At 40.4% G+C, this 25,676-nt stretch overlaps 1 protein-coding gene across 1 annotated transcript; it reads right to left on the bottom strand.

Moving 5' to 3' along the window:
• Positions 1-1,546: 1,546 nt before the first annotated feature.
• Positions 1,547-25,676, bottom strand: LOC106563529 (vesicular glutamate transporter 2.1). Its single transcript, XM_014129205.3, has 12 exons — positions 25,076-25,676; positions 22,674-22,929; positions 22,009-22,127; positions 20,120-20,234; positions 13,293-13,380; positions 13,072-13,158; positions 12,307-12,449; positions 7,960-8,109; positions 7,649-7,781; positions 7,353-7,463; positions 5,707-5,834; positions 1,547-5,574 (listed from the first exon to the last, which is right to left on the bottom strand). The coding sequence occupies exons 1-12, from the start codon at positions 25,147-25,149 to the stop codon at positions 5,233-5,235; spliced, it is 1,746 nt and encodes a 581-aa protein (XP_013984680.3). The 5' UTR covers positions 25,150-25,676; the 3' UTR covers positions 1,547-5,232.

Genomic DNA, 25,676 nt, shown 5'->3' with positions numbered 1-25,676 from the left:
AGGCCAATTTTTTTAATGTATTATTATATATAAAAAAAAGGTATTACACCCCCTTTTTCTCCCCAATTTTGATCTTGTCTCATCGCTGCAACTCCCCAACCGGCTCGGGAGGTGAAGGTCGAGTCATGCGTCCTCCGAAACATGACCTGCCAAACCGCGCTTCTTAACACCTGCCAACCCGGAAGCCAGCTGCACCAATGTGTCGGAGGAAACACCATTCAACTGACGACTAAGGTCAGGCTGCAGGCGTCCGGCCTGCCACAAGGAGTCACAAGAGCACGATGAGCCAAGTAAAGCCCCCCTGGCCAAACCCTCCCCTAGCCCGGACAACGCTGGGCCAATTGAGCTATGAGACTCCCGATCATGGCCGGTTGTGATACAGCCCGTGATTGAACACGGGTCTGTAGTGACGCCTCTGGCATTGTGATGCAGGGCCTTAGACCGCTGCTCCACTCGGGAGGCCCAGGCCTATTCTATTTGGAATTAGTTTATCTACTAAATGGAAATAAAGCCAGGACAATAGCGGAATGCTAACACATAGTTTTACCTTTGTAGGGTTTAGGGGAAGGGACATGTAATGAATTAATCACAGTTAATGAAGTTGAATTGGGAGTTACTCATCTCTTCAGTTGTAAATTAGTTGGCAAGTGAAGGTAGCTAATTCAATTGGCATGACAGGGTGACAGGATTCTCTGTTAATGCACAGACACATGCTGAGACACAGGGAAGTGTAACAGAGACTGTAACCTTTCAGTTTCTGCCAATATTTATTTGAATTGAAGGTCATCTTTTTACTGACTGTTGGTATCAATTAGCAGTGAATGCAAGAGGAGAAGCCCTTAACAATTCATCTGTGCCTTCTAAGCAACCACTCTTAGCAATCATGCTGGTCTTCACAGCAACCATTTAACAATCACTCAATCTATCGATTTAACAATCTGTAAAAAATATATAAACCCGGTGTACCAGTTTAGTGCTGAATGTTGCGAACATGAGGAAATATTTCCTGGGCCTGTTTCATAAAGAGTGTTGTGGGTCTCCCACCATGAGGGGGGCTTTAGTCCCAAGGGTCACTCTGAATCGAGCAGTTCTTCCAAATAGCCCTATAAGTGCTGCTCCTCCCTCCCATCTCCATTAAGAGGTTAGAACAGTCAATAGGTTCGGCTGAGCACGAGGGACTGGTCCATTGATTTCACTACAAGTCAAAGAAGGAGAATAGAGAGGGAGGAAGGGTCCTTTAGTGGAGAGGGGTCACCATGTCCTGTAAGCTTAGTGCAAGACGGACTCTGGTCTTTCGCAGACATCATGTAAGGTATACCATAAAGCAAATTCTCTGGGAGAGAGGGTGCTCTGGAGCAAGCTTGTAACTCTGAAGGTCCACTGTACCAACGTTAGTAGTCAGACACATTTGCCACTTTTTCCTTTGGTATCCTAAATACCGCAGTTGGACTTAAAGCCAGGCTTCTTCATCTGCCTATACAGACGTCACTGACTGAGCTGTATGATTGTGGATGTGTTCACACAAATACAGACACAAGTTATGTTTTGTTCATTCGTTTTTTTATAAAATGGATATATAGAGCATTTCATTTTGACATCAACAAATCTCTCCATTGACACAGCAAAATAAGCCATAGAATCACACTGTAACTTCACTCAGAGGCACAAAACAGGAAGAAGGTACCGTTACTTCATGTTATACATCTGCCATTTTTGTAAATGTTAGATCACCTTTACAGACAATCTTCACGTCATTGAATATTGCAACAGTGGAAGGGGTTTAGGTAGTTAGAGAGAGATGGTTAAGGGGGAAATAAGGGTCCAGCCACTGGCAGAACACACATCAATCAAACCAACAGGGTTTAGAGAGAGAGAGAAAACTGAACAATAGCACACCCTCCAAAACGACCACTGGAAACTGTACAGAACAACAACGGATGCGCAGACACCAACAGGAGTGGAACCATAGAGATATGGAGAAGGACATCATCCATGTCACAGGAATGTCCCAGGGTATCATTCTCTTCTGGTGAGCAGTCCCCTCACAAACTCCTTGCATTATCAGCATGTCAAAGAGCTGTGTGGAGGACTCTAACTACATAGGTTTTATTTTTACAAGTACTTGTGTTTGTTCTTTTCTATATTTGATATCACAAAAAACACGACTTGAAACGTAAAAGAAACGCTCTAGTTACATATGCTAGTGTTTTACATTTTTCAATGGTTGACAACAACTGTTACCATGGATTTATTGCTTTGTACACTGAGTATGGTTAGCGCCACCTGGAGAGGCCTACAGAGGCCTTCACTACAATGTCCAGCAATTCCCTTAGTATATAGCCCTCCTGTTCAAACCCAGCTTGACACGTTACCTTTGGTTAATTGTGCAAAGAAATTGACACATTAGTAACAGTTTGAGAGACAAAATACATTTTGTGAAAGAAATAAAATGTTAAAACATTTAGACTACGGCTTTGTTCCATGCATAAATACATTTCCATAAATACATTGTGAAGTGCTGACTTCAGGTCTCCACAGACAGACAGTGAAAAGCAGGTTTAGGTCCCTGACACGCTACTGAAACCAATGGTGTATATTAACCCTGGATTGCTGATGCTATGTATTGGCCAATGAGAGGCTTTGAAGCCACCGGTCAGCCATATTGGCACTCCCCAGTAGGAGCAGTCCTCCATTGGAATGAATGGAATTCTACAGTATTTTAATTAAATGTTTATAGGACAGAATTTCATGTATTTAAGTATTTGTTCTTGTTGTATTGGGGACAGTAACGTTAGAACTTTCAAAAAATTATACTTTTAAGGATTTCTTTATAATATATTTTTATTTTAATGTTTAGCTCACATAATATAATTTAAAAGTATTCATTAAATGTTCTGAAATATAATAAATGTGGCAAAAACAAATGTAGACAATAATAAATACATTTCTATAGCTTCCAAAATATTTATTTACAATGTGCGGGAGTGCCAAGATGGAGGCACGGTGGCTTCTAAACAAGGCCCCTGTCAGTCATCGAGTGTATATATAAATCATTGACTGGAACCCAGTATCTCTACACTGGTCATTCCCACTCTATACACACTGGCTAAATCATGTCTTGCTGCTCTTTTGATTGTCTACCTACTCTTTTAGGAATGGTAAACGTTCAATGTGACATACATTACATAGGCAGTAACAGCTATACTGTCATGTTTTTTTAATTCAGTAATGCTCTAATGTTTTTACATGTAGACGTAATATAAATCTCACTCACCAATTTGGCTAATTGTCCTCCTGGACTGGCAAGGTATAGTTTTCTTTAACAACTGTCTATCTGGATCACTATCCCAGTCTAAAAAAGTTCCCTTTTTATTAGCAAAACATATCTCCTGCTGATGGACTGTCTGTACAGTAGATATACTGATTGGCTACTTCTGGATCGGCTGGCTGGTCTTTCTCTGCATTGCACAGGCCCTTCATAGTGCCAGGCAGCATTTCTTTATATTGTCCATGTGCTCTTAGTTATATTTCTTTAGTCACCTCAGACAAACATTTACCTTTAAAAAAAAAAAAATCGAATTGAAATGCCTTGAAATGACTTGAATTGATCAGATAATACAACTGACATAATGATCATAAGAATGACATAACTGAGTTATGAATGTTTGTAACCTCCAAACATAAACATTTAACAACAGATGTAACATTGTTATAGGCATGAAATCGAGAGCTTGGGACTATAAGGTTCTATCTGCAAAAAGATGATTCTTAGATAATGTAATGTCTGCTTCCAACTCACACTCTCAAACACATAGATCCCCTGAACGCAGCTCACTCTCCAGATCCCAATCACCTGAATTCTGATCACCTGTTCACACACCTGTATGTCATTATCACACACTATTTAGTTCAGTTCTTTGCACCCCATCATTGTGAGGTATTGTTTGTTTTGTGACACACTTCTATTCGGAGCGCTGGGTTTCCCGTAAGTTAATCCTCCTGTGTATGATAGTTTTTGCCTGCCTCACTAACGATGCCTTTTGCCTATTCCCTGCCTGTACTTTAGCCTATCGGATTTCCTGTTATCTACATATTGCCTGATCTCCTGGACGACGTTACTAGCCTTTTCCCTGCCTGTACTGTTGCCTTGTTGGACCCCCTGTGGATGACCACCTGCCTGCCCCTGGACCCAGCTACCTGCCTCCTCCTGTGTATGACCTTCTGCCTGCCCCTGGACCCAGCTACCTGCCTCCTCCTGTGGTCCTTTGCAATAAAAACCAACACTGCGCCCTGCGCTTGAAACCAGCTCTCTGTCGTGTTCATTACAGATAATTGGCTTGAAAGTTCCTGAACCCTCAGTGGTTTGAATGGTGTCCGTTATTTTTAATCTTGCATTCTTTTGAACTTAACTTGAATTGGGGTATATAGGTAGAGAACATTGAACAGAACAAGGCTATGTCACTAACTCCATTTTGAAAAAAAGGCAGATAGAACTGTATAGTCCCAAGCTCTCAAAACGGCACTGTAAACACGTGAGCAACGCTTCATCCTTTTTTTCTTTCATGCATCTTAAGACTTTTACATCAGCTAGCGAAAGTGTTATGTCGTTCTTCAAAACGTTATTGTATCTTTATGCCTCTGTGTTAAAGACAGTTATACAAACACATAATAAAAAAAGAAAATGATTATGCATTAAACGGACACACTACTTTCAGTGCATTCAGAAGAGATACTGTACAACCTAAGACATAGTCTCATTCCTGGTTAAGACCCCTTTTTACAGTGACATGTTTCTTTTACACTGCAATGGCTGGCTCATGAGGAGTTGTAATAAGAACCAGTTAGGCATGATGATCCAGGAAGCCAGTTAAATCTTGTCTGATCGTACATAACAGGCTTCTCCAGAATGAAGAAGCTCAGATTGATGAGGTGGAAATGGTTCACACTTACACACAATTGCACTCCAAATACATATATCTATAATTTATATGCATATTACATTTACAAATAGATCTGCCAATTTGATGTGCTACATCGCTATATTCTTTTTTTTATTTGTACAATAAAATCATCTTTTGAACAAATTTTTTCTTTTGAAATATTGATTTGAATTTGTGCAAACATACAACAATGGATTGTTATCTTTTTTGTTTGGTTTTTGACTCGTTTCATCTAAACTGGTAAACAATACAAAATAAGTCTACCGTTTGATGGTCAGTGAGTCTGCTGTCTCTAGGAGTAGTCCTGGTCCTGCCTGTAGCCATACGGCCCTCCCTCTGCCTCTTCCTGGACAAACTCCTCCTTCTTATCCCAGCTGTTAGCCCAGCCCCCGTTCTGCGTAGTAGCACCGTACGTTTTGGCCGGACCGCCGCCCAGGGCACCGTAACTCTGGGTGATGTCGCCCGTCTCCTCTGCCAACTCATCCTCATCGATGAAGCCACACTTCTCATCGCTGGTCAGCTCTGGGTCGGCCCACGGCTGCTTCTCTCCAGAGGCAAAGATGCCATAGAAGATGACTCCCCCGTAGTGAACCAGAGCAGCGATGAGGAACACCCACTGCCACTCTTCTCGAGTCTTCATGTGGACAGATGGAATATAAAGTGTCTTATACAAAGTCACAGAGAATTGTAGTTCTATCCGACGATAATGAATCTACGTTTAACCATAATGTTTTATGGACTTTCCAAGGGTAACAGAATGTCTTACCTTGTTTTTTGTCATGGCACCTACGATCAATGGGCATACCATGCCAGACAGAGTGCCCACACCGTTGGATATGCCCATAAGGATACTGGCATAGCGTGGAGCAATGTCTAAGTGATTGACATTGAATCCTGAAAAGAACGTTCAGAATGAAATTCAAGGTTTTCAGTGTGAAGTTACTCTCTGTAAGACAGATCTCTAAGACAACAATTGATTAGCACTTGATTAAATAAAAAACAAGTGGTTATAGTTCTTGTGGTTTAACTGATTTCACTATAACTTAGACCTCGTTTCAATCAGATCGAGTGTAAACCGGCGTTGGCTGACATCTGCATAGCGACTGTTGTTGGAGGTGTGACTGCGGTATGAACTGACAAATAAGTGAGTGGCTGCTGTTGTGTCACAAACCACTGCCTTCCTTAGTATCCCCACTGCGGTAGAAGTTCAAAACGCTGATAGAACGTGTAGGCTAATGCATGTTTTAATGCTAATTTGGATGGGGAGATTTATAGCCTATCAGACAATAAAACATCACGCATTCGAGTGTTTGAACTTGTAACGCGGCTGCATGAACTTCTAATTATAAAGTTGGATTATGAAGTCGGTTAGTTTCGTATTTGCATCCAATGGCAGTGTCCGCGATAAGCTGACGCAAGGAGCCGCTTATGGATTTGACAGCTCTAACGCAGTTCCACCTCAGACACCGTCAAAACAACCGCTATGTGGGTGTCGGCTAGCGCAGATCTGATAGGCTCTAGCCCTTACGGTAATAAAAACCACCATTAGTAATGACCTTTTTTTCTTTAATGAAGAACACGTCTCCCTTAACGGAGTACTAGTACGCAGATGTATCAAAACTACTGAAATACCCCAAACATAATATAAATGTAATGGAAATGAAATTGCGATGAAAAACAAAGCACCATGCAGCCATCTTGTTGTAAAGGGAGTAGCTAGCCAGCGAATCTCCTCCCCCACACTGAGTGTCCTCTGTAGCTGCACACAGCCAGCCTGTATGGCAGCTCCTCTGGGACTTGTGCTGAATTATTAAATACTCCAGGAGAAAGCCCAAGAAAAATGAGTAGTAGTAAAACCAAGGTCTGCCTTGCAGCCACAAGCACCAGCTGGAATAGATGTTTGAGAAATGTGAGAAATCAACCCTGTTCCCTTTGTAGCTGGATATTGCTGATTGCAAGTCCTTTTTAGACCACATCGGTGGCTGTTGAACGATAAATAGGCAAGTTGGAGTTTTCATCATTAATCTTGTTCTGGAGGCAGCTCTGCAGGGTAGCCACTAGCTGGCAAGGCCACAAAGTCATAAAATCTGATTTTAAATCTCACCCTAACCCTAACCACACTGCTAACCCTAATGCCTAACCTTAAATTAAGACCAAAAAGCTATGTTGTGTTTTCTTGAATTTTTACAATATAGCCAATTTCGATTTTTCATGTGCCCATCTAGAGGAAATCACTCAGTTCTGCCTCCATGGCAAGATTCATGCAATAAATAGTGTCCATTCTAGACAGAATCTACGGTGTAGTTGGTAGATTTGTTCTCTGTCTACAAAGAGTAAGGGAGGAGTATCCTACAGGCAGCTGTGATCTATACTGGCAGACTCTCTGATACTACGTGTTTAACAGACACTGACCTGATATGGCAAATCCACTGAAGCCCACAGCAAGGACCAGGAAGGAAATAGCCACCCCTTTGGTGTGGGAAAATCCCACTACCAGCAGCAGCGTAGCCTCCATGCCAAACCCTGCAGAGACAGACAGTCACACACATGCTACAGTAACCCAGGGGCTATGGGCCATCACATTTGCAATTTAATTACAGTCCCAAAAAGTCATTGTATCACGATCATACAGATAGTGTAAAAGCATTACTATTCTATCAAACATATTTGATATAATTGTACATAATGTGCTGGAGGGGCTCTCTCACCTCCACAGTTCATGATCTTCCTGACTGTAGTGGTAGATAGTATGTTCCTGCTGCGTAGGTAGTCAGCCAACTGCCCTCCAATGGGCACAATGATTGTCATCACCAAGTGGGGCAGGGCAGACACCATGCCAACCTGAGGACAGGAACAGTTGCAATCAACATCCACATAGAGGTATTAAAAGGTATTAAAGTCAGTTAGAGCCTAGCTCAACATTTTCACACATCCCTCACCTAGGCCTCAGGTACCATACCCCAGAAATCCTGTTTGGCTAAGCTGGTGCCCTATCCTGGGATTGCTCCACTGGTCTCACCTTGCTTATCTCAAACCCAAACACCTCCTCAAAGTAGGCCGGCTGACTGATAAGCAGTAGGTAGAAGGTCCAGCTTCTGCAGAAGTTGGCCACGATGATTGCGTAGACTGGCATGGAGGTGAAGAACTTTTTCCAGGGGGTCTTAAATTTCTACGATGGAGCAAAAGGGAGGGAAATACATGAGTTACCGGTGAAAGGGTAGCAGGGGTGAGAAAGAGAGAAACACATACATGCAGCCTATAGAGAGTGCCTGTCTGCACATTCTGCAAGATTTATTGTATATTTGAAACAATTTAAAAGTAGGCTAAATGCTACAGCCCACACGTCTATGCAAAAGACGAATTGTTGTTCAATATTTAGTTTATCATTATATCATTGGGTTTCTATGTCCTGCCTTCCTATAGGCTCTGAGTTGAAATAGGCTATGATGTTACGCTCCTATCAAACAGCAATACTGTATCTACCCATACTGTCAAATATTTTACATAAGCTACCGGTCTATTTACTGTGTTGGCAGAATCTTTTAATCTTTTGCAGTAATTTATGCTGTAGCTGGCAAAAGAACTGTCAGTTTCTGAAAGAGAAAACAATGGCAAATTGTTTTTGACCTGTCAGCAGAAAGTTTGAATTCAACAATGTTTTGCATCAACTTTTCCCCAATCCTTTTTACGATGGTCTGCACGCAAATTCTGAAACATTGTCTACTCGAAAAAAAACACATCTATTGCAGTACATCAGCCTGGCCTCAGAGCCATATGCAATATACTTTACGAATTTCTGAGCACCTCCAAGACGTACTGTATCATACCTACTAATGGTCTAGTTACTTTGGACATAAGCGAAAATAGGGAGGTTGGTCGGGGAGGATTGGTGGGCCAAAACAGTTCGGAACAGTTTGTGCATATATTTTGATTACATTTTGTGACTTTTTTCTTCATTGTGGACTGGCAAGGGTTTTTTCGGCTGTTCGGGCACACAAAACATTTTCTCCAGGCAAGCCAAAGTTGGAAGCCAAAGTGTCTGTTGTCATTCAACGAGAGACGACTCGTCCTCCTGCGAAAAAATACTGCACCGAACATCCTAGTCAGATGCAAAACTGCACGACTATGAAAATAATTGACAATTTCTTGAGTTATCTTAGATTAATTCTGACTATTTTGAGGAAGCGTATACTGGCTATGGCATCTCCAAATGGACAAACAGTACTACTGATGCTTTTTCTCATTTTTCAACGAAGGACTTTTAAAGTAGTACTCGTTCGGTTCACTTGGCCAAGCTTGGCTAAGCACCAGCCAAATTGAAGCATGCTGACATCTTAATCCGCGGCAGACTAGCAATCCAAAAGTTTCATGTTCAAGTCACGTCAGGGACAACTCTTGTATTTTAGCTAACCCTTCTCCTAACCCTTATTCTAACCTTAACCCAATTCACCTAACCAGCTACATAAATTCACGTAAACTTTATCATTTTAGTTCTCCTAACTTTTTGTCGTTAGTTCCCCTAACCGCCAACATAAATTCTCTCCATATTTCTCCTTTGTTATTATGGTGCAACAAGCAACCTGGTCTCAGATCAAGACGTACAATACTATACGTCATTCAAGATGTATGATAACTTACGTCATCCAATTCGTATGCTATTGTACGACTGGGTAAGATGTATGATACTATACATCCTCTAATTCATAGAATATTGTACGACCGCTATTCCATTCATAATAAACCTAACCTCCTGAGACCCAGCAATTCATCAGTTCTTGATCCGTATCTCTAAGGCCATACAAGCCACTGTATTAAGACCTGTTGTCCCTTTGAGAGGACATCATGGGCTTTTCAATGATATTACATGTGGGGGTGTGACCGTGACAACTTTATCTCCCTGGTTCTTAAAAATAATGGATGCCGTTCAAAATGTACACATTTTATGGTAATTTGAAAAGAAGTGTGTGTAATTATAAATTATCATTTTTGTGAGTTTGATATTCAAATTGTTTCTAGTAAGTGGATTTCTCAGGAATAGTTAAGTGAGTTGTCAGGACTTGTAATATTTTTTTCACATTAAATAAGAGCTAAACAAGAGCTTATAAAAAAATGTGCTCTATAGTGGACACCCACATGCCGCAACTATGTTTTCATCTACTTTACCCATTGACTGTAACGTCAATTTTGTCATATTTAGTCCTAATGACCGGTACAGAGGACAATTTTGCACATACATTAAAATATAAATAACCATATTTTTAGACTCCAAACAATTTTTTCCGGGTCACAGGAGGCTAACATAACATACCATACTAAATAGAGTGTCAGAGTGTCAGAGATTGCCCTGAGATTATGTTGTGTATTACAGTCGCCAACATAGGCCTACTTCAATGTAAAAGATCAACTGTTTACCTGTTAAATTCTAAAATATATTATAAACCGTGCTGCCTATGGGATTGCAAAACTTGAAATATACAGTTGAAGTCGGAAGGCTTTAGATGCTTCTGATAGGCTAATTGACATAATTTGAGTCAATTGGAGGTGTACCTGTGAATGTATTTGAAGGCCTACCTTCAAACTCAGTGCCTCTTTGCTTGACATCTTGGGAAAATCAAAAGAATTCAGCCAAGACCTCCACAAGTCTGGTTCATCCTTCGGAGCAATTTCCAAACACCTGAAGGTACCACGTTCATCTGTACAAACAATAGTACGCAGGTATAAACACCATGGGACCATGCAGTCGTCATACCGCTCAGGGAGGAGACGCGTTCTGTCTCCTAGAGATGAACGTACTTTGGTGCAAGGGGGTGGCAGCATCATGTTGTGGGGGTGCTTTGCTGCAGGAGGGACTGGTGCACTTCACAAAATAGATGGCATCATGACGAAGGAAAATTATGTGGATATATTGAAGCAACATCTCAAGACATCAGTCAGGAAGTTAAAGCTTGGATGCAAATGGGTCTTCCAAATGGACAATGACTCCAAGCATACTTCCAAAGTTGTGGCAAAATGGCTTAAGGACAAGAAAGTCAAGGTATTGGAGTGGCCATCACAAAGCCCTAACCTCAATCCTATAGAACTTTTGTGTGCGAGCAAGGAGGCCTACAAACCTGACTCAGTTACACCAGCTCTGTCAGGAGGAATGGGCCAAAATTCACCCAACTTATCGTGGGAAGCTTGTGGAATGCTACCTGAAATGTTGGACCCAATTTAAAGGCAATGCTACCAAATACTAATTGAGTGTATGTAAACTTCTGACCCACTGGGAATGTGATGAAAGAAATAAAAGCTGAAAGAAATAATTCTCTCTACTATTATTCTGACATTTCACATTCTTAAAATAAAGTGGTGATCCTAACTGACCTAAGAAAGGGAATTTTTACTAGGATTAAATGTCAGGAATTGTGAAAAACTGAGTTTAAATGTATTTGGCTAAGGTGTATGCAAACTTCCGACTTCAACTGTATATAGCCTATCTATTTACTAGGCTACAAGGTCCACTTAAATGAGAAATGCTCATTGTAATTTGATGTATGGCTACTTCAAGAATATGAACCTGTCATGGCAAGAAAAGGTAAGGAATTTATTCTGCAATGGTTATGAAAATAAAATAAATAGGAAAAGATTCCTATGTCTATATGTTAGATTTAATCAAATTAAACACATAGATTTTCAGAGATGTGCATCCTCATGGTCTAAAGTTTACGGATAGGTTAGCACATGGTCTAAAGTTTACGGATAGATTAGCACATTGTCTAAAGTTTACGGATATGTTAGCACATGGTCTAAAGTTTACGGATAGGTTAGCACATGGTCTAAAGTTTACAGACAGGTTAGCACATGGTCTAAAGTCTACAAATAGGTTAGCACATGGTCTAAAGTTTACGGATAGGTTAGCACATTGTCTAAAGTTTACGGATAGGTTAGCACATTGTCTAAAGTTTACGGATAGGTTAGCACATTGTCTAAAGTTTACGGATAGGTTAGCACATTGTCTCAAGTTTTGTCTCAAGATTCGGCGCATGCACACTTTGTGGTATATTTTGGACATACTCACATTTAATGCATGAGGCCTCAGGGGAGCAGAGATCAAAACAAGCCTGAGTAGGAAGTGGGGCATAGCATCATCTCCCAATTTAATATCATAGGAATCGATTTAAGGAGAAGTGGACTTTGAAGACTTTGAGAACTGGCCTAATATCACTCAGAAAATATAATGGCCTACTAAAAAACTTTGTCAAACTTTCACACAGATTTGGATTATTTGACTGAAACAGAGAAGCAGGGCATGAGGTTAGTTGAGTGAAAGTTGTTTGAAACCCTTCAAACAACTTTTATTCAACCAACCTCAAGCCCTGTCCCTCACCTCAGCAGGGCCCATGAGCTTGGCACTCTCCCCGATGCTCTCCTCTATGTAGACTCGTTCCTCCTGGGTGATGGTAGGGTGCACAGCAGGACTTTCATAGGACACAAGGATCCAGAACATATACCAGAAGATCCCAAAGCACCCTGCACAATGATATTGGGATTGTTACACAGGATAAATAAAATATGGGTGGTGGATTATGTATATCTTCTAGTCATTAGGGAACCAAGCAGCAAAGCTACAGAAACCCTATTGTAAATGTGTTTTAATTGTGTCATTGTTGTATGTGAACATGTGAAAAGCTTAGATTGGCCTATACAATAACATTACATTCTTAAAAGGCAGCCTGATCTTTTAGAAATCCCCCATAGACTAAACCCCAGACAGAAAGGCCAAATTCATCTAGTCCAGGGAGAGATGGAAAATGATTGGAGAACAGACACACCAAAACATTGGGAAGAAATCAATGGTCTGGAGGTCTGAAAGCATCAGCAACCAGCTTTAAAATGTCCCAACATATTTTCAATATTTTAAAATAGGTTGTTGGTTAGAATGTGATGATGATTAAAAAAAATGTAAAAAAATTATTTGGAAGCTATATAAAAAGATAGAAAGAAAGTGGAAAACTCTATATATGCTCCCAACAATTGAGTGGGTAAACCTAACCAACATTTCGGCACGCAGTGACTTATTCAGGATGGGTGTGCATCAGCTCATGCTTTTTACATTTGGAAGCTATAACATCGCCATGGAACTCTATCTTACCGTAGAGATAGAACACAGAGGACCAGCCTGAGTACTGCACCAGGATCCCTGCTAGAGGCATGGCTATGACAGCACCAGCATATGAACCTGTAAGAGGAAATGGTAGAGAGGGGGATGAGAAGAAAAAGGAAATCTAAATAGACAAAGGAAGTACAACTACTGTACCTCTTGCTTCACTACCATAGTGTGACAGATAAGATACTATTGAAAAGAGGATTTACCACAGAAGGAGGTGGTGGCCAGGCGACTCCTCTCCAGAGGGGGAGCCCACTTACTCCAGATCCCATGGCAGGCTGGGTAGGTCACTCCCTGGGTAGGTCACACACACCACAGAACCATGAGCAACTAAGAGTAGGTAACTGGTTTAAAGTAAATCATACTGCTGCAATTATTCTTAAGTTATAATGAATAAGATGGCCAGAAAATTCGGATCATCCTGTTCCTTATGGCAATAGCAATGGATTCTAGCAACACTGCTTAACATTTAGTATTTAGCATTTTATTAGGATCCCCATTAGCTACTGCTAAAGCAGCAGCTACTCTTCCTGGAGTCCACACAAAACATAAAACATGACAAAATACATGTACACAAGTACATCACAAGACAGAACTACATACATTGTAAATAAGTCTACATGCTTTCATACATTTATGCCTTCATAATCATGTGATTCATAGACTACTGAATGCAGGTGAAACACACAACAATGGAAATACAATAACAAGGAGGTGCGTTGCAAATAGGCTGACACTTTTCATTAAGTTCCCATGATGTGAATATAGCAAGCTTGTTCCTCTAAATTCCCCTGACGTGAATAAAGCTACCTTGTTTCTATAGTTACAGCTCTTAATAACTGATATCCTGGGGTAAAGCTAAGTATAGACTTTTTACAGTTACCACACACACTGGGTTAAAAAAAAATCTAATATATTCTTTTAAATATACAGTATCAGTCAAAAGTTTGGACACACCTACTCATTCAAAGGTTTTTCTTTATTTTTCCTATTTTCTACATTGTAGAATAATAGTGAAGACATCAAAACTATGAAATAACACATATGTGATCATGTAGTAACAAAAAAGTGTTAAACAAATCAAAATATATTTTATATTTGAGATTCTTCAATGTAGCCACCCTTTGCTTTGATGACAGCTTGGCACACTCTTGGCATTCTCTCAACCAGTTCCCACATATGCTGAGCACTTGTTGGCTGCTTTTCCTTCACTCTGTGGTAGCCATGCTGGTGAAGTGTGCCTTGAATTCTAAATAAATCACAGTGTCACCAGCAAAGCACCCCCACACCATCACACCTCCTCCTCGATGCTTCATGGTGGGAACTAAACATGCAGAGATCATCCGTTCACCTACTCAGCATCTGACAAAGCACAGAAGTTGGAACCAAAAATCTTACATTTGGACTCATCAGACCAAAGGACAGATTTCCACCAGTCTAATGTCCATTGCTCGTGTTTCTTGGCCCACGCAAGTGTGTTACTTGAACTCTGTGAAGCATTTATTTGGGCTGCAATTTCTGAGGCTGGTAACTCTAATGAACGTATCCTCTGCAGCAGAGGTAACTCTGAGTCTTCCTTTCCTGTGGTCATCATGAGAGCCAGTTTCATCATAGCGCTTGATGGTTTTTGTGACTGCACTCAAGGAAACTTTCAAAGTTCTTGAGATTTTCCGCACTGACTGACCTTCATGTCTTATAGTGATGATGGACTGTTGTTTCTCTTTGCTTATTTGAGCTGTTCTTGCCATAATATGGACTTGGTATTTTACCAAATAGGGCTATATTCTGTATAACACCCCTACCTTGTCACAACACAACTGATTGGCTTAAACACATTAAGAAGGAAAGAAATTCCATAAATACACTTTTAACAAGGCACACCTGTTAATTGAAATGCATTCCAGGTGACTACCTCATGAAGCTGATTGAGAGAATGCCAATAGTGTGCAAAGCTGTCATCAAGGCAAAGGGTGGCTACTTTGAAGAATCTAAAATGTAAAATATATTTTGATTTGTTGAACACTTTTTTGGTTACTACATGATTCCATATGTGTTATTTCATAGTCTTGATGTTTTCACTATTATTCTACAATGTAGAAAATAGTAAAAAATAAAGAAAAACCCTTGAATGAGTAGGTGTGTCTTTTGACTAGTACTGTATGTTTTATTTGTCACATATACCTTATAGGTACAGTTTTACAGGGTCATCCAGTAGTACGGCTCCCCTGGAGCAAATTAGGGTTAAGTGCCTGACTAAAGGGCACATTGACACCTTGTCGGCTGAGGTATTTGAACCAGCGACCAATCGGTTACTGGCCCAACGCTCTAACCAATAGGCTACCTTTCCTGGGGTAACATGTAATCTCTTATACTTGTTAGCCTTTTGTTAGTGTTACCACCCGCTATGGGTTTCATTAGGTAAACATGAAATAACCACCCACTGGGCACAGACGTCAATTCAACGTTGATTCAATCAGTGTTTGCCCAGTGGGCAGGCCTTGAATCTTGAGCCTTGTTACAGTCTATCACCCTTAACGGGTTAGCTGAGACATAGTGTAACGTGTTACAGTACCACCTGTTATTGGATTCATTAGGTAAAATGCAACATTCATTTGTCATCTTAACCTTGTCTTCTAATCTTTCTTCACATGTCCTTCAAATACCTCCCCCATTTTGGCCCAACTGATTAATACATATAAAAAAAATGTTTTTAAAAACATGAGGTTGCACACAACCATTTTAAAGACTAAATGTTTATTTATTCTATTTTTATTTCACCTTTATTTAACCAGGTAGGCAAGTTGAGAACAAGTTCTCATTTACAATTGTGACCTGGCCAAGATAATGTAAAGCAGTTTGACACATACAACAACACAGAGTTACATATGGAGTAAAACAAACATACAGTCAATAATACAGTAGAAAAATAAGTCTATATACAATGTGAGCAAATTAGGTGAAATAAGGGAGGTAAAGGCAAAAAAAGGCCATGGTGGCAAAGTAAATACAATATAGCAAGTAAAACACTGGAATGGTAGATTTGCAGTGGAAGAAAGTGCAATGTAGAAATAGAAATAATGGGGTGCAAAGGAGCAAAATAAATAAATAAATAAATAAATACAGTAGGGGAAGAGGTAGTTGTTTGGGCAAAATTATAGATGGGCTATGTACAGGTGCAGTAATCTGTGAGCTGCTCTGACAGCTGGTGCTTAAAACTAGTGAGGGAGATAAGTGTTTCCAGTTTTAGAGATTTTTGTAGTTCGTTCCCGTCATTGGCAGCAGAGAACTGGAAGGAGAGGCGGCCGAAGGAGGAATTGGCTTTGGGGGTGACCAGAGAGATATACCTGCTGGAGCGCGTGCTACAGGTTGGTGCTGCTATGGTGACCAGTGAGCTGAGATAAGGGGGAACTTTACTGAGCAGGGTCTTGTAGATGACCTGGAGCCAGTGGGTTTGGCAACGAGTATGAAGCGAGGGCCAGCCAACGAGAGCGTACAGGTCGCAGTGGTGGGTAGTATATGGGGCTTTGGTGACAAAACAGATGGCACTGTGATAGACAGCATCCAATTTGCTGAGTAGAGTGTTGGAGGCTATTTTGTAAATGACATCGCCGAAGTCGAGGATCGGAAGGATGGTCAGTTTTACGAGGGTATGTTTGGCCGCATGAGTGAAAGATGCTTTGTTTTGCGAAATAGAAAGCCAATTCTAGGTTTTACTTTGGATTGGAGATGTTTGATGTGAGTCTGGAAGGAGAGTTTACAGTCTAACCAGACACCTAGGTATTTGTAGTTGTCCACATATTCTAAGTCAGAGTCTGAGTCACTACTGCACCAGACTAGTGATGCTGGACGGGCGGGCAGGTGCAGGCAGCGATCGGTTGAAGAGCATGCATTTAGTTTTACTTGTATTTAAGAGCAGTTGGAGGCCACAGAAGGAGAGTTGTATGGCATTGAAGCTCGTCTGGAGGGTAGTTAACACAGTGTCCAAAGAAGGGCCAGAAGTATACAGAATGGTGTCGTCTGCGTAGAGGTGGATCAGAGACTCACCAGCAGCAAGAGCGCCATCATTGATATATACAGAGAAAAGAGTCGGCCCAAGAATTGAACCCTGTGGCACCCCCATAGAGACTACCAGAGGCCCGGACAACAAGCCCTCCGATTTGACACACACAAATGTAGGGAACTTGTTATTCAAACAGATGGTTTCAAACAGATTGTCACAGAATAATGGGAGAAATTGTAAACATAAGACATACTGATAATAGATTTGCCTGCACTGAGCTGACAATCACAAGAGATGATACTACTAGATATGAGCTGCCATGGTTGTAAATCAAATATGATCACAAACAAAAACCAACATACTCTCTTCATTGCCTTTTTGATTAACATTAATAAGAGACGCAGTGCTCTGAGCTAACTGATGAGCCTCTCATAACACTGACAATGCTGCTGCCATTAAATGTTCATTAGCTGCTAATTGGAACAGAGTGTGCTATTTCAAAATGCAATCTGCATGGACATGCTAGGAGGAGATTTATCCTAGCTATCCACTGGACTGATCTGAGATCACTATATATGAATCACTTTTAGGTCCTCCTGGAAGCTCATGGAATGTGTACCACTCCAAACTTAATTAATATTGCTCTATTTACTGAATATACCCAAAACACTGAAGCTTTTCCTTACAGAGACAAAAACAATACATAACCAATACATAACCAGCCATCAGCCTTTGTCACCTGATGGCTCATTCAAATCAAGGACCCACTGGGCACAGACGTCAATTCAATGTCTATTCCACGTTCCACATTTCATTGAAATGACGTGGAAACAACGTTGATTCAATGTAATTTCATTGAAATGACGTGGTAACAACATTGATTCAACCAGTGTGTGCCAAAATGGGAGCTACTGGCCCAGTCTCACCTCAGCCATCAATGCCAAACACATAAATGTGCTGTTGTTATTGAATTACACCATTCATTATCACAAGACATTCATTTGAACCCTATTTCTATCACTCGCAGCCAACACAGCCTATAGACAATTATTTTAAGAGAATTATTGCATTGAAAGTAGTTAGTAATGAGTCAGGTTTGTGAGAATAAATACACATTTCCATTCTCTGCAAGATAATGGACAATAAAGTATTATTCTAAAATTCCATCTATGGTGTTCAAAATGCTTCTCAATGGTTGGCTGGTGCCAGGATGGTGTATCGGTGTAAAGTACTTAAGTAAAAATACTTTAAAGTACTACATAAGTCGTTTTTGGGGAATCTGTACTTGACTTTACTATTTATATTTTTGACAACTTTTACTTTTAATTCTCTACATTCATAAAGAAAAGTATGTACTTTTTACTCCAAACATTTTGCCTGACACCCAAAAGGACTAGTTGCAGTTTGAATGCTTAGCAGTAGAGGAAAAAGGTCAAATTCACACACTTATCAAGAGAACGTCCCTGGTCATCCCTACTGTCTCACATCTGGTGGACTCAAGTAGCATTTTACTGGGTGACTTTCACTTTTACTTGACTCGTTTAAAATATTAAGGTATCTTTACTTTTACTCAAGTATGACCTTTGAGTACTTTTTCCACATCTGATCGGTTTAGCTGGATGTGTTTTATTATGAGACTGTGAATGTAGCCTGCCCTTCAGTATCAACATGGCATCATGTTTTACTGTACAAGGCAGCCGCTGCCAACATCTCTGTTTCACTATGCCTACTGGACAGTGGATTCATGAGCTGCTGATATATCAGCACATTGTCTTTGGGAATATGATTCTGGCCAGCATTTTCCTAACTGTGGTGTTACTAGAGCAGAGCAGAGCAGATATGTTACTAGAGTAGAGCAGAGCAGATATGTTTCAGCAGGTTTATTGGTTTATTCGGATCCCTATTAGCTTTTGCCGAAGCAGCAGCTATTCTTCCTGGGGCCCACACAAAAACATAAAACATGTCATGTAACAACCCACTGGGCACACACTGGTTGAATCAACTTTGTTTCCTCGTCATTTCAATGAAATTACATTGAACCATCAAGGAATCGATGTTAAATTGCCATCTGTGCCCAGTGGGAAAACACTGATACACTGATAGAAAAGAACAGTCACAAATTTAAAATAAAAATATATATAAACAATACAACTAAAGAATAATGTGTGTGTAGATTGTGTATGTTAGAGTGTGATAGTGTGTGTGTGTGTGTGTGTGTGTGTGTGTGCGTGTGTGTGCGCGTGCGTGCGTGTGTGTGTGTGCGTGCGTGCGTGCGTGCGTGTGTGTGTGTGTGTGTGTGTGTGTGCGTGTGTGTTTGTGTGTGTGTTTTAAGGTCATTTTGTTGTTTGCTTGAGTAATTGGAGATGGAAGGGAGTTCCATGCGATCATGGCTCTGTATAATACTGTGCTTTGCCGTCAATTCGTTTGGACTTGGGGACTGTGAAGAGACCCCTGGTGGCATGTCCTGTGGGGTATGTATGGGTGTCTGAGCTGTATGTTATTTGATTATGCAGACAATCTGGAATTTTCATCTGTTAATCAGCAGTTAATCTCTCATCAACCGTCAACCAGGAAAGACTGGCATGTGCAGTTAAGGGCAAGGTGTGCTGCTCTGTTTTGAGCCAGCTGCAGCTTTACTAGGTCTTTCTTTTCTGCACTTGACCATATTACCGGACAGTAATCAAGATGGGACAAGACCAGAGCCTGTACAACAACAGTTCATTTTTGTGTAAGAAACGTATAACATATTTTTTAGAACAGACAGAGGAGGGGACTCTCCCACAACAAAACCCCAGCTGCAGATCAATACAACAGTCTCACATTTCCCAGGGTGCATTCTGGTTGTTGTACTGTCTCTATTCCATTGCCTCTGACTTACTGTAGCCTAATCATAATTTAAATGCCACAAAGGAAAACTGGCTATTTTCAAAAACTCTGCTATTGACAGGATAGGCTTACTCAATCTTAATTACAATGTGCATATAAAAAAATATCTCTCCAAAAATGTGACTTTTGATTTAAAGAACTCCTTACCTCCACCAGCCCTTGCAATATCCTCACAAAGATGACCAATCCATAATGCGTCCGTGCCGCGGAGGGGATTAACATATTGAGCGTCGAGGTAAGGAAAATGGCTAGACCGAAAACCCTAAACGAAACAGAAATATATATACATTTGCATATATCGTATGTCGTAGGCCTATACATCATTTTGATAAACAATGTGTCCAGTAGGCCTAGTGATTTATTTAAGCTGTATTTATGTCTTGGCCAATTTATTCTTCAAAGCGGGAAACAGAAATAGCTTAGGCCTAGGCCTCTCATTGACTTTATGTTTAATTTATTAATCTCAGATGGTTTTATAGCCATCCGGGCTAAATTCAGCAGGGACCCATCGAACATATCACATTCCACACTCATTTACTGGCTTACTATCGAAATGGAGTTAGTATATTCGGCCTGCTGTTCTTCTTCTAATCAAATGGCCAATTTTACGTCCAATATATATATGTATAATTTTCTTGCATAATTCAAATATTTAAGACTTAGATTTTTTCATGTCAAGCATTGGCTAGTGCACCGTTAACTTCTCATTTACGTTAGATAGCAATAATTCAATTGGAGAAATAAATGAAAGCGTGATGACCGGGAGTGCCGACAGCAGACGGCATTGGTTTGAGCGCAGCTGAGCCAGTGGAGGCAATCCCTAATGAATAACACGAAACATGGTATTTTTTTTTTTTTTGTCACGTCTTGTAAACACCCGAAGACCCCGCCCCTCCCACCCGCACGCGGGGGGCAACTCTAATCCGATTGAGGCAACTCTCTGGCACGAGACAGGTTGATTCGATTACATCTCAATGTCAATCAAGAAAGCATATAGACAATAAACATGTTATACATTAAACTACATTATACAAATGTAATACATCGTATATATTTAAATAGCCCGCTCAACAAATAATAATATTGTATATACTCAACAAAACATACTATGATGCCAAATTGATTGTTTTTCTTCGTGTATATTCAGGGTATAAATTGCGATCACCAATTATGGACAATACTATTATGAACAGTGGCCCAAAGACCCACTAAAATATATAGTAATTGAACCTAGATTTCCTATTATAATATCTTATATTTAAATGCTGCTCATGCCTCATGTAAGCTAGGCCTAAACCTTATTTATAAGCCATGTTTAGTGTGCACCGTGCATATGAGCGTGAGTAAGCCTTTGGCGACGAGGATCGGGCTGGTCGCCATGCCCCCAGAATGCAGCAAGTTAGACACGGCTCCCCCCGGGGACCTCATTAACAGGTGGCAGAAAGCCCTGTGGACCGGAGCGACACCGTCAAATCTCAATAGCCCTGCCAGCGTCAGCGGCTGTCGCTCCCTCCCAAATGAATTAGCCATTAATGGCCTTCTCCATTGCAGTCACACTGGTTACTAGGCCTACTGTCTGTTAAACCTTGGGTCGCAATACAGGCCTGCAAATCCTCCCTCTCATTTACAATAACGGCCGAATTGTCATAAAGATTTGAAACGTCCCATTAATGGGATGCCATTGTGTCTGCAACATTTTCAGACCATTAAAATGTTGATTTTGTTTGAAAATTCGTTCATCACACAATTTATTCTGACGGGAAAAGGTGTGATAATGACAAGTTGAAAACCGATAATAAATCCAGGCCTCAGTAATCTACATCTACGTCATCATCACAGTTGCTCGGAAGTTACGTATTGTGTACATCTCTTGATGACTAAAATAAATCAGACCTATTTTCATTTTTTTCTTGAGAGTCGTTCATTGCATAGTGATGCATTTTAGTAACCAATTGAATAATAACGAATACATCGCATTTGAGACTGTGAGAAGGAATACGAACTTTTGTAAAAATAAATAATGAATGTAGGCCTACCTGTTAGCTGCCAGTCTCGAGCATATGTACCCTCCCGGGATCTGCGTCACTATATAGCCCCAGAAAAACGAACCATGGATCATACCGACTGTCTCTGGGTCCCAGTTGAACTTTGCTTTCTGTCCAGTGAAATAAAAACAAAGACAATAAATTAAACAATACACAATCGATGGAACATCGTAATAAATCCTCTTCACATATATAATTCCATTATAATTCAATACAATAATTCACAAAACGTATAAAGCCGTATAATAACCTTAATAACCAAAGCCTACGGTCTCATATCAGAACAGGAAATAGGGATATAGTGAGTAGCAGAAATGTGAGCTATAATCATTACTATCATATACGGTACACGATGTGTAGGATACACATGCTAAATGCTGTGTTATTATGGAATACAATAGTTTATGGTTGTGGCATATGGCTGTGGCATATGGCTGCATTGAAAAAGCATGGAACAAAATGAATCTCGCTGTGAAACCAATACATGAAGGTAAATGTTCTGTATCTGCCTTTGCTTATTTTTTATTTTCAATATAAGGTCAAGTCAAGTGTAAGAAGATTAGGAGACCTCCAACATCTGGATTATTTATAGGGACGACAAATTAGGGAGGGCGGTGACACGATGGCGACGTCAGTAAAGTGTGCACCACACACACCTCTGTGATGATGATCTTCCCATCTTTGTGAATAGTGCTGTTGTTGACCATTCCCACGATGGCCACGCCCAGGTTGCATCGGATGCCGAAGGAGATACAGAAGCCTAGACCGCTCATGATGGCGATGATGTATCGGCGGGGCAGCCCAAAACACGTGCAGTCACACAGAGGTGCTTTCTTCTCCGGGGCCTCAGAGGGCCTGCCATCCTCTGTTAGTTCGATAACTTCACCAGTTCCCTGTCGCTTCTCCATCACCCTTCAAACAGACAGATAAAAAAGTCATCCAATTTCGTCGGAAAATGTTATGAATAATAAAGACATTTTAGTGTAGAAAAAATTCAGGCCTGTAATTAAGTTAAATGATAGACCTATACAGGGCTATATGTTGTAGTCTGCAGCCTTCAAAATATAGCCTGCATCATGTCCAATAAAAATCTTTGAAATGTAAAAGTTATTGAAAATAAGGAAGGAGACTAATTTATATTTTAAAACCATCTTCTTCGGATAGCGTACTGAAACATCATTTTATTAGGTTATCTAGGTCTACATTAAATATCTATGCCTATTCGATCCGCTGTTTTATGAGGATAGTGTATTCGCCCCAACGACTGGGGGCGCTATTTGATGAATGAAAACCAACATGATCCAGAAAATGTTTTCGTTTTTTTCATTAAACGAAAAGTCTACTTTAGCAAGGTAATTGAACAACTATTAATAGAAAATAGCGCTGTATGTTAGCGGCACCAGGTTCAATTTCATCGAATGCCAAAAAAAGCATCGTACATTGGAGCAAGAAGCGAATGAAGATGCGTCCACCGCATTGCAGCAACCGCTCACCTTCACCCTCATTTGCATTCACGGATTGGGCAGTTGCTCATCTCTCCAGGCAAACATTCACCCTGCGGTTTCAAATGCATTATTGGCCATATGCACAATTAATTCGTTTGCCAAAATAAGCCCAAATAAAGCTTAGGCTACAGTTACAGTATTAGGCCTATAGCTAAAACAATTATGTAAAATCGGCATAAGGAAAAAATTACAAGAACTCTCTATCTTATTCACAACGGCACTATAACAATGACGATAGCTACTTTTGCACTCCTGTTTAGAACATACATTTGGAATATCAAAACTATTGCACATAATGTGTAATTTACATGAACCACATTAATGTGATCATTTCGTTATGCCCAACGAAAAATACATATTTTTAACGCAACAACATACAACTGTTATTTCATACAACCTAAGTTTAAAATGGGACTTGGAATCCAAATAGGCCTATCGAAGGAAACAACAATGAATCGAAAAAAAATCCAAACCAAAACGAAATAGATTCAATTAGAGCTTCAACAATACATTGATTGACATTAGGCTGCAACTACAAGCATCAGAATAGATGTCAAAATGTATTTGTCACATACACATGATTAGCAGATGTTAATGCGAGTGTAGCGAAATGCTTGTGCTTCTAGTTCCGACAGTGCAGTAATATCTAACAAGTAATCTAACAATTCCCAAACAACTAACTAATTCACACAAATCTAAAGGGGTTAATGAGAATATGTACATATAAGTATATGGATGAGCGATAACCGAGCGGCATAGGCCAGGTGCAATAAACGGTTTAAAATACATTAAATACATGTGATATGAGTAATGTAAGATATGTAAACATTATTAAAGTGGCATTATTTCAAGTGGCATTGTTTAAAGTGACTAGTGATCAATTTATTAAAGTGTCCAGTGATTGGGTCTCAATGTAGGCAGCAGCCTCTCTGAGTTAGTGATGGCTGTTTAACAGTCTGATGGCCTTGAGATAGAAGCTGTTTTTCAGTCTGTCGGTCCCAGCTTTGATGCATGAAGCCCTTGCCACTTAGCAAGACAAATCAGTTAGACGTTTAGGCTACTAGCAATAAATCGATACCCAACCCATAAATAATGGAAGAGATAACCTCATGTCGTTGATGGAGGGTTTCAGTCAAATATTACAAATATTACAGGGACCCGGTCACAAGCCAATTGCAAACGAAGATAACACTCCGTGGATTTGTATCTAATCGCATACATACTAGGCTAGTTCACGGCAAATGCTTTTCACAGCTATCTGTTTAATGCATTAATGTATTGTTGACCTTTTCCACATGCATCAAGGTCCTTCCTGCCCTTTCATGAGGTTATGCATAATTTTCCCACTACGTCTATTAGAGGCGTGACCATGACTGCAAGCTGTTTGAGATAAAAGTAACCCACTTCTCGGTGTTACATATTACACCACCATATTACACCACCATATTACACCACCATATTGTAGGCCTATCACTTGACAATACAGAAATCATAACCAGCCCTATGTTTAAACATGGACTAGCCTGCACATAAAACAGAATTTCAACACCTACTTGTACATCTGTCCCAGGGTCTTCGCCCCAAATTCCTTTATCCCCTCTTTGGCTCTCATCTTGACGGATTCCATATCCAAATGTATGTTTTTCTAAAAAATGTCTACTGTTTAAGCTTCATGTTACGGTGCAATGTGACCGAACAAACCGGTGGAGCAAGCGATGTATCTGATTATTTGATTAGAAAAGCAGACAAGATCTGTAGCCTATCACGCGTCGATCGCTGTAAAAACGCCTACATGTGAGAGAAATCAGATGAGCTCTGATTCCCCATTCCCCATATAAACTAATCGTTCGCCTCACGTACAAGTGCATGCAATGCCATCGCAATGAAAATCAACAGATCATTCCTAAAGCGAACGAAAGAGAAAAACGTTAGAAGCGTCTAAGGTGATAACCATATCATTTAAAACAAGAAACAACCAGTAAAAGCGGGAACTAGCGGTGTGTGGAGTTGCTTCTATAAACCACAGAGCTGGGCTTGCGCGTCTCATGTGGAGAGCGCCAGTTTTTCTGACGTCGCGAGAACCTCTGGCTTTTCAGAACCAAGGTCAGCGACAGCCTCGTGCACCCTATCTGCGCGTGGTGCACGCCGCATCCC

This window comes from Salmo salar, chromosome 11, assembly GCF_965601325.2.
Source record: "Salmo salar chromosome 11, fSalSal1, whole genome shotgun sequence".
NCBI classification, from domain to species: domain Eukaryota; kingdom Metazoa; phylum Chordata; class Actinopteri; order Salmoniformes; family Salmonidae; genus Salmo; species Salmo salar.
This window is presented reverse-complemented; position numbering and strand designations above follow the sequence as displayed.